Source organism: Nanorana parkeri, unplaced genomic scaffold (assembly GCF_000935625.1).
Source record: "Nanorana parkeri isolate BGI_ZX_2015 unplaced genomic scaffold, ASM93562v1 scaffold823, whole genome shotgun sequence".
Taxonomy (NCBI): domain Eukaryota; kingdom Metazoa; phylum Chordata; class Amphibia; order Anura; family Dicroglossidae; genus Nanorana; species Nanorana parkeri.
In genome coordinates this window covers 217,782-228,394 of record NW_017307091.1, presented here as the reverse complement: position 1 = coordinate 228,394, position 10,613 = coordinate 217,782, and the positions used below count along the sequence as shown (strand labels likewise).

Genomic DNA, 10,613 nt, shown 5'->3' with positions numbered 1-10,613 from the left:
TATAGTGACAATGGATATTTATGTGTTTCTGCATCCTATAGATGGTGGTAATGGGGCAGTGTGTGGGTGTCCCCCCCCTCTTTGGCCTCACCTGTCACTCATTGTAAAGACTCCCACCTAGGTTGTGCTGCGTATTGGAAGCTCTCTGGCTCTTCTCCTCCATCCCTCCTGCTGAACTGGCTTCCAGAGAGAGAGAAGAATGAGCATTGCTATTGGATGAATCGTCTTCGGGCTGCACAGCCGGAGCTCCGTTTTACAGAGAGAAAGAGAGAGAAGAAGATGGACGAGGCGGTCCCCTTCTCCCACAGCATCAGGTAAGAGGCAGGGAGCTGAGAGGATGGAGGATTCTGGGTCTGTGGGTGAATAAGAGCTGTATGAGGTCTGAGCTCTGTCAATAGTCTGGGGTTTATAGGTTCTGTACTTTAGGGTTTGAATAGTCCAAAATCTGCAGGATGCATATAATCAGGGGTCTGAGGATATGCAGTGGAGGGGAGGGGGGTCAGTATAATCCAGAGTGTGCTGGATCCCATATACTCCATGGGTCGCATTAAGTCCCGGGTCTGCAGTGTGCATATATTTCGGGGTCTGAGAATATACACTGTGGTGTCAGTATAGTCCAAGATGTGCGGTATTCTATACAGTCCATGGAATGCATATACGTAGACCAGGGTCTGAGGGGTACATATTATCTGGGGTCTGAAGATGTGCACTGTGGGGTCAGTATAGCCCAGGGTGTGCGGGATCCCATATACTTCATGGGATGCATGTAGTCCAGGGCCTGTGGGGTACATATAATCCGGGGTCTGAGGATATGCACTGTGGGGTCAGTTTATTCCAGGGTGTGTGGGATCCCATATACTTCATGGGGTGCAAATAATCCAGAGTCTGTGAGGTACATATAATCCGGGGTCTGAGGATGTGCACTGTGGGGTCAGTTTATTCCAGGGTGTGTGGGATCCCATATACTTCATGGGGTGCAAATAATCCAGAGTCTGTGAGGTACATATAATCCGGGGTCTGAGGATGTGCACTGTGGGGTCAGTTTATTCCAGGGTGTGTGGGATCCCATATACTTCATGGGGTGCAAATAATCCAGAGTCTGTGAGGTACATATAATCCGGGGTCTGAGGATGTGCACTGTGGGGTCAGTTTATTCCAGGGTGTGTGGGATCCCATATACTTCATGGGGTGCAAATAATCCAGAGTCTGTGAGGTACATATAATCCGGGGTCTGAGGATGTGCACTGTGGGGTCAGTTTATTCCAGGGTGTGTGGGATCCCATATACTTCATGGGGTGCAAATAATCCAGAGTCTGTGAGGTACATATAATCCGGGGTCTGAGGATGTGCACTGTGGGGTCAGTTTATTCCAGGGTGTGTGGGATCCCATATACTTCATGGGGTGCAAATAATCCAGAGTCTGTGAGGTACATATAATCCGGGGTCTGAGGATGTGCACTGTGGGGTCAGTTTATTCCAGGGTGTGTGGGATCCCATATACTTCATGGGGTGCAAATAATCCAGAGTCTGTGAGGTACATATAATCCGGGGTCTGAGGATGTGCACTGTGGGGTCAGTTTATTCCAGGGTGTGTGGGATCCCATATACTTCATGGGGTGCAAATAATCCAGAGTCTGTGGGGTACATATAATCCGGGGTCTGAGGATATGCATTGTGGGGTCAGTTTATTCCAGGGTGTGTGGGATCCCATATACTTCATGGGGTGCAAATAATCCAGAGTCTGTGAGGTACATATAATCCGGGGTCTGAGGATATGCATTGTGGGGTCAGTTTATTCCAGGGTGTGTGGGATCCCATATACTTCATGGGATGCATATAATCCAGAGTCTGTGAGGTACATATAATCCGGGGTCTGAGGATATGCATTGTGGGGTCAGTTTATTCCAGGGTGTGTGGGATCCCATATACTTCATGGGATGCATATAGTCCAGTGTCTGTGAGGTACATATAATCCGGGGTCTGAGGATATGCATTGTGGGGTCAGTTTATTCCAGGGTGTGTGGGATCCCATATACTTCATGGGATGCATATAGTCCAGTGTCTGTGAGGTACATATAATCCGGGGTCTGAGGATGTGCACTGTGGGGTCAGTATAGCCCAGGGTGTGCGGGATCCCATATACTTAATGGGATGCATATAGTCCAGAGTCTGTGAGGTACATATAATCCGGGGTCTGAGGATATGCACTGTGGGGTCAGTTTATTCCAGGGTGTGCGGGATCCAATATACTTCATGGGATGCATATAGTCCAGGATCTGAAGATATGCACTATTGGGTCAATTGTAGTGTCTGTGGGGTGCATATAGTCTACGGGGTGCGTATAGTCAGGAGCCTGTATGGTGCATCGAGTTCAGGGTCTGCGAGGCATGTTATAGTCCATGGGATGCACATAGTCTGTGGTCTGCATGATATGTACTGTGGGGTCTGTATAGTCCCAGAAGTGTGTATAGTCCATGGGGTGCATGAAGTCCAGGACCTGTGGAGTACGTAAAGTCACAGGCCTCCAAGGTGTATATAGTCTAGGGTCATTGGGATATGTATAGTCCTGGGTCTCGGAGATGTGTATAGTCCAGAGCCTGTACGGTGCATATAACCTGGGGTCTGAGGATATGCACTTTGGCAACTATATAGTCCCAGGAGTGTGTATAGTCCAGGGCCTCCAGGGTATGTATTGTCCCAGGTCTCTTCAAGATGTGTATAGTAAAGGGTCTGAGGTACAGGATGGGTATTTCACCAGGTCTGTGGGGTGGGTATCATCCCAGGTCTGTGGGGTGTGAATACTCAAGGGGGGGAGGGGAGGGGGGTAGCAGAATAGAATGGGGTGCGCACAGCCTGGGGTCTGGGGGGTATAAATATTAGGTGCGGTGGCTATATTCTGGGTCATATTATCTTACAGGTGGGTTCAGTAATTTCTGTACTCCCCCCTTCGCAGTCCTGCCCGGTGTGAGGGTCACCTCCATCCTATTACAACCCCAGCTGGGCTCATATTTTACAGAAGGTACATCTCCACTTGGCATTACTAACACAAACAACTCTCCAGAGTTTTTGCGGCACTCTGCCAAGATGGCGGAGGGGGGTTTTGCGCCCTGCCGTATAGAGATTTCCCTCCGCTCCTCTGTATTATAACAATTCCCTGATCTGCCTGTCAGCCCTGCGTCACGTCTTCACTTCTTATATAACAGGCCGCCATGAATAATGCATGTGACATCAGCCCTTACGCCTGTATCCGTGGCGGAGGGTATGACACGGTCTATAATATAAACATGTAATGCGCGGGGAGGACGCAGCTTGTATGGCGGATCTGGGGGACTTTGCTGGTCCTCATCGACGACATCACATCTGAAAGCGGTTGCCACGGTAACAACAGAAGCAGGCCTGGCGGCTACAGTGCTGCGGAACACAGACTTTACGCCACAGGCTGGAGCTAATTTTAGTAAAAGTCACCAGAGAGCGCGAGAAAGAGGCACTGAGCCTTTAACCCCTTCTCTGCCACAGATCCTATGACGGGAAGGGCTGGAGAGCACCTATAGAATAGAAATTGGTTGGGGGGGGGTTGTTGGGAGTGGAGAGCACCTATAGGAATTGGTTGAGGGGGTTTGTTGGGAGTGGAGAGCACCTATAAAAATTGGTTGAGTGGGTTTTTTGGGAGTGGAGAGCACCTATAAAAATTGGTTGAGGGGGGTTGTTGGGAGTGGAGAGCACCTATAAAAATTGGTTAAGGGGGTTTCTTGGGAGTGGAGAGCACCTATAGGAATTGGTTGAGGAGGTTTGTTGGGAGTGGAGAGCACCTATTGGGATCTGATGAACTGATCGGATTCTAATGAACTGTTTAAGCACATCCACTCAATACATGGCTGTTGGTAAACTTCAAGATGGGAACATGTATGTCCACATATATTCTGGTCTGATGAAATCCCACGACAATCACAATCATTCCCGAGCGTCATGTAGGTTCTCAGCATTTAGAGAGGCAACTGGGAGGTAGTGATGTCACAGTGCCATGAAATGAGAAGGCTTGCAGACACATTTGTGAATGGGAAGTGCTCCTTCTAGTAGAAACAAAGGATGAAGGGATGAACATCGGTACCTAATCAGATGTAAGGTCACTGGGATCGGCAATGGTCATTTTTGGTGGTTGCTATTGTTCCTTTAGGGTCAAAGTGCCTGCCTGGTCTTTAACTTCTGCAGCGTTTCTCCATGTTTTGGTGGCAAAAAATGTTACTCTGATATTGAATGCTTGTTTTCTTTGTTTTGTACAGACCCTGAACCCATGTGATGTGGAATTGTGTCACTATGGCTAAAAATAACAATGTATTCAGCGCGATCCCCGACCCCACCATCAACAACGCCAAACCCAAGGTCTCTCAAAAATCCAAACTAGCGGAAAAGTTGGAGAAGGCGGACAGGAAACTGAGGAGGCGGCAAAGGTACGTGGAGAAGGATGGCCACTGCAATGTCCAGCATGGAAATGTCCGAGAGACTTATCGCTATCTTACAGACATCTTCACCACCTTGGTGGACCTGAAATGGAGGGTGAGTCTCCTGGTCTTCATCATGGCCTATGCCATCACCTGGCTCTTCTTTGGCCTCATCTGGTGGTTTATCGCCTATTGTCGGGGGGACCTGGAGCATCTGGACGATCCGGGGTGGACACCATGCATCAAGAATCTCAATGGGTTTGTCTCTGCATTCCTCTTTTCTATCGAAACGGAAACAACGATTGGCTATGGACATCGGGTCATCACGGACAAATGCCCGGAAGGGATCATCTTGCTGCTCCTTCAAGCCATCCTGGGCTCCATGGTCAACGCTTTCATGGTGGGCTGCATGTTTGTCAAAATCTCCCAACCCAACAAACGTGCCGAGACGCTGGTCTTCTCTTCCAATGCGGTCATATCCCTGCGGGACGATAAACTCTGTCTCATGTTCCGCGTGGGAGATCTGCGCCAGTCGCACATTGTGGAAGCTTCTATTAGAGCCAAACTTATTAAGTCTAAACAGACGCAAGAGGGAGAATTCATCCCGCTGAACCAGACAGACATCAACATTGGATTTGAGACCGGAGATGACCGGCTGTTCTTGGTGTCACCATTAATCATCAGCCATGAAATCAATGAGCATAGCCCATTTTGGGAGGTGTCCAAAAAGCAGCTGGCGAAGGATGATTTTGAGATGGTAGTGATCCTTGAGGGAATGGTGGAAGCCACAGGTAGGTGCTCCTCTCCGTTTATTGTAGTGTAGGTTGCCATGGTGAAATGGTGCTAATTATTTTGCCCATGGTACTGCCATCTTTTCATGCATTTCCTGTCTGACAGGAAGCAGTGAGTTGGGAACAATCTGTAGCCAACACAGAATTATTTTTATGTGTATAGAAGATTATGGGAAGGAAGGCAGAGGTGGCAGCCATGTTGGCTTGGCACTTTTATCTTTTAGGACAATCATAGCTTTGACCATCCTCTGAGTTGGGGGCTGACCCCACCCACCATATAAAGAAATGGTCTTTATATGGCTCCAGATCGCAGATAGGGGGCGTCACGGTTAGAGAATTAATCCTCTGAAATATACTACATGACCAAAAGTTTGTGGACACCAAACCATCACACCACTGAGCTTGTTAAACATCTCGTTCCAAAACCATGACCATTATTATGGAGTTGCCCCATGGCCATTTTTATGGAGTAGGCCTTTCTTCTGGGAAGATGTTCCACAAAATTTTGGAGTGTGACTTTGGGAGTTTGTGCCTATATGCAAGGTCAGTTACTGATGCTGGATGAGAAAACCTGGCTTACAATAGTCATTCAAATTAATCCCAAAAGTCTTCAATAGTGTTGAGGTCAGGACTCTGTGCAGGACACCCCAGTTCCTCCACACCAAACTGGTCAAACCATGTCTTTATAGCGCTGGCTTTGTACACAGGGGCATAGTCCTACTTAAACAGAGAAGGACCTTCCCCAAGCTGTTACCACCAGGCTGGAGGAACACAATTGTCTACGTTTCTTTGTGTGATGTAGGGTTAACAGTGGCCTTCACCTGAAACATCTCAACTCAGTTATTTGAAGGGAGTCCACATAATTTGTACTGTCCACATACATTGACCAAGAACATCTGTGCATATAGGTCAGGACCCTTGATATTCATACTTATTTCAGATCACTGACAGAGAAAATACTGATGTCAACTGATTAGCATAATAGCCAGGGAACTCATATTTTTTTAAGGTCAGTAATGGCAGCCTCCATATTTCTCTCACTATGACCCAGAATACCTTTGGTACTCTCTATGAGCTCTGAAGAGCCTGGAGACTTTCATTAGAGAGACCCCATATTTGACGACCTCCCAGCTATGGTGGGTGTAGAGCAGGGGTATCAAAGTACGGGCCTGCTGGTCTATGTGGCCTGCTTCACGGACCGCGTGCCTGACCTGCAAGTGCAGCTACACAGTCTGCGTCTCTGTTGGATGCAGACCACATAGCTCCTTCTCTGTGCCGGTACTTAGATCCTTTTGGCCAGCGCTCTGAAATCCTTCAGTGAGCGGTGGCCAAAAGGATGGATTAGTAAGGTCTGCACTAGACCTTCCTAATCAACCAGTGGATCACCAGAGATCGTGCCTCCTCCCTGCAAAGAGGTAAGCAGGACAGAGGGCTCTTTGTTTTATTCTGTGTGTGCGGGGGGCAGGGGTTTATTATTTTATATGTGCAGGGGTAGTATTTTTTTATGGGGGGTGGAAATAGTGTATTTTTTTTATGTGTACGGGGGGAAGCGTATTAGGCTCCATTCACATTTGTAAGTTTAGGTGCGATCAGGGATTCCTGCATCAGGAACTTGCATTTTCCTGCAGCAGGAATCCCCAATCAGATGACAGCTGCTGTATGTAAACGCCTGCACACCACATGTAATGATATGTGATATGATTACAGGAGGTTAGGAATCAATCACTATCCCTGGATGGGTCGATTAGGCATCCATGTTAACCTCATGTAATCATATCACATACCATTACATGTGGTGTGCAGGAATTTACACACAGCGGCTGTCACCTGATCATTAACTTGGACGGGTGACCGCTGTCAGGTTAGGGATTCCTGCTGCAGGAAAACGCAGGTTCCTGACGCAGGGATCCCTAATCAAACCTAAGCTTACAGATATGAATGCGGCCCTTTGTGAGTATATTAGTGTCCATAGTGAAGTATGAAATATGGCGAGCAACCCCCATGGGAGAAAAACATTTGTCAAGTGGCCCCCGAGTGAATTGAGTTTGAGACCCCTGGTGTAGAGGGTAGGCCTCTGTGTTACCAACAGCAACCACCACCCGGGACTCTCATCATACACTGTTAGGTGCCATAAGGGTCACTGCCCTTGCGTCAGCCGTTCTCAACATTACTGGAACCAGTAGAAACCACTTCTGTCTCATGCCAGTGGTTACTGAGGGTTACCTCACAGCTTTGAGCACCTGCCAGTCAATAGACCGTAGGATTTTAGTGACCTCTAGTGGTAGCTTTAAGGTAAGACAAGTACAAGGGTATCAGCTATACATCCACATGACACGTTTACATATTTATAGTTTGAGTCTCAGCTTGATAAAAAAAAAAAAAAGATTATGGTTCTCTCTTGATGCTGCTGGGAGCTACACTTTAAATTATATCATCTTGGCGTGTCAAAAGGCCCCAGCTGCCAATAAAATGTAGACATAGCAAAGAGAAAACGAAGCCTGATCGGCGACTTTATTGCAGGAATAAATGTAATACAATCTGTGACTGGTCTCTTCTCCTCCCTCCAGGAATGACGTGCCAGGCCCGCAGCTCTTACCTGGCGGACGAAGTGCAGTGGGGTCATCGCTTCATGTCCGTGCTGACGCTGGAGGATGGCTTCTACGAGGTGGACTACAACACCTTCCACCAGACCTTTGAGGTTCCCACCCCAGTCTGCAGTGCCCAAGAGCTGGCAGAGACCGCCGCCAGAATGGACGCTCACCTGTACTGGTCCATCCCCAGCCATCTGGATGAGAAGGTGGAGGAGGAAGGGATGGAGAAACAGGACAAGCAGAGGAATGGAAGCATCACCAGCCCGGAGAGCGAGCAGACACCCTCTGAGTGACCATCTGTAGAGCCGGTCATTGGGGACTGACCACACTCCGGAGATGGACATTAGGGCCAGCCACTGCAGACAGATCGCATGTCATGGATGGAAATTAGAGCTGGTCATTGGGGACTGACCACACTCAGGAGATGGACAGTAGGGCCGGCCATTGGTGACCTCATGGATGGTCATTAAATCCAGTCATTGGGGATTGACCTCACTCCACAGATATACCTTAGAACCAGTCATTTATTACACTCGCATTTTGCAAAATTCCTGATGAGCGATGACCGATGCAATAAAATGGATTTTCAGTTTACAGCTGTGTGTGTATTAATGGGGGGGGGGTCACACACGCAATGCACCCTCCCCGGTGTTGCCTCCGCCCTTTGAGGGACCCATTTCTCAAAGTAGGGATGCACCCATACCGCTACTTGTATCTGTGCCGATACCTTGTATCGTCCAAACGCTCCGATGCCTTCCCTGATACTGGAACTTCCGGTCAGAGGACGACTTCCTCTGCCCGGTCATACCATAGGTGAACATGGAGCCAGCTTCCCATGCGATCAGGAAGCTGGGTGGTGAGTAATGACTCGTCTCCCGGCTTCCTGATTGGCCAGGAAGCCGGCTCCATGCTGATTGACCAGGAATCCTGCTTCCCGGCCAATCAGCATCAACCTGGCAAAACAGCTGGCTCCATGCTGATTGGCCGGGAAGCCGGTTTCCTGGTCATTCAGCATCAACCTGGCCGAACAGCTGGCTCCATGCTGATTGGCCGGGAAGCTGGCTTTCCAGCCAATCAGCATGGAGCTGACTGCCTGGCCAATCAGGAAGCCAGGTCATTACTCACCACTCAGCTTCCTGGGAAGCCGGCTCGATTCTGATTGGCTGGGAAGCCAATCAGAATCAAGCCGGCCAAACAATATGGAGTTGGCTTCCCAGGCAATCAGGAAGCCGGGTGGCATGTCATTACTCACCGCCCGACTTCCTGATGGCCTGGGAAGCCTGCTCCATGCCAGCGGAAGCACTGGTATCAGCGAGTACCGAAAGCAAAGCATCGGTATTCGTATCCAATACCGAAAAAACGGTATTGGTGCATCCCTATCTCAAAACCTTTGAAGCAAGGACTCGGTGTTCCCCCAACAACCAGATCCCAATCTGCTGATCAGTGCTGGTCTGAATCTAGCTGGTTGTGGTGGACTGTCTCAGAGGGTTCCTCCCCTTGGCCCAAACGGTCCAATCACCACACAACATGGGTTCTTCAACTCAAAAAACATAAACCGAGTTGGGAAATAATGAGGTCAAAGCTCAAGTTAAACTTTGTTTTAGTTTTGGAGTGAAGAAGGGTAAGAACCTCGATCGGCTATATAATGTGGCTTCCTGATTGGCCAGGCAGTCAGCTCCATGCTGATTGGCTGGAAAGCCAGCTTCCCGGCCAATCAGCATGGAGCCAGCTGTTCAGCCAGGAGATCCCCCTCACTTCCTGTCCCCGGTGAGACTGGATGTCACCAACATAGGAAGTGATGGGAATCTTCCCATTGTGGACAGGGGGTCTCGCCCTTTCTCACTCCATCCAAAGCCTTTGATTCTGATTGGCTCCTGTGGGGAAACGCAGACAGTTCTTGTGTGTGTCGCCCTGATAACGCCACATAGCTCCGCCCCCGTCTCATCGTGGAAACAATATACAGAACAACAGTGGTGTGACAAAACGTTTTATTTCATGGAAATGGCAGCCATGGAGGTTTCCTCCAGCCATCATGAAGACTCAGAATTATTAGTAAGTTCTTCACCAAACTGCAACCAATCACAGCTCCGGGCTAAGTTGTCTCTTGATACAAACTGGCACATGTCCTTCCCAGAGTGCAGCTGGCAGAATTCCTCGTCACTGGTTGCTTCAGTTAGTAGTCAGCAGATTCAGCCAATCACAGTGGAATTCAGAAAGTGGGGGGTGGGAGGACAGGAAGCTTTGTACCAAGAGACGACTTAGCCGTACAGAGCGGTGCAGCTGGTGGAGAGAGGAGTGGTTGGTCCCAAGACTTACAATCAACACAAACACAAAAAACATCTCAGATTAAAAACCGTACCACCAATTCTTCCTTCACAGCCCGCCCTGCCGCCCCCTTCAACAATGGCGGCCGGGGGAGGGGGCGTAGGCAGGTGGGTAATCAGTGTATAAAAATGGCCACCGAAATAGTCCATTGAAAGTGACTCGTATACGCGGTCGTGCGACTCCAGCAATGCGGAATGAGGGGAAGTGACGTCTATGGTACCCGGTGCTGGATTCCTCCATCAACCGGCACCAGCAGTGCCATCTAATAGGTCCATTCACACGGGCTGACCAATCAGAAGTCAGCTCTCAATATTCCGACAGATGTCCGCAGTGAGAGGTGAAATCGGATTGGTCGCTGTGAGGTACTGCACCTTATACGGTATTGGTAAAAGACCTGTAAACATGAAACGAAGAACTGACCGAGCTCCAAATACCACTTGGGGACGTGAGAGTGAAGATGGGGGGGG

The 10,613-nt window shown here is 49.0% G+C and overlaps 1 protein-coding gene across 2 annotated transcripts; it reads left to right on the top strand.

Annotated features, from left to right (window-relative positions):
* Window positions 1–95: 95 nt before the first annotated feature.
* KCNJ9 (potassium voltage-gated channel subfamily J member 9) lies at window positions 96–8,138 on the top strand. 2 transcript variants are annotated; one of them, XM_018565255.1, is made up of 3 exons: window positions 96–314; window positions 4,281–5,230; window positions 7,798–8,138. In XM_018565255.1, the coding sequence occupies exons 2-3, from the start codon at window positions 4,297–4,299 to the stop codon at window positions 8,112–8,114; spliced, it is 1,251 nt and encodes a 416-aa protein (XP_018420757.1). In that variant the 5' UTR covers window positions 96–314; window positions 4,281–4,296; the 3' UTR covers window positions 8,115–8,138. The 2 variants fall into 2 exon arrangements, with proteins under 2 accessions (XP_018420757.1, XP_018420758.1); XM_018565256.1 differs by lacking the exon at window positions 96–314 and adding an exon at window positions 3,148–3,533.
* The last annotated feature ends 2,475 nt before the right edge of the window (window positions 8,139–10,613 follow it).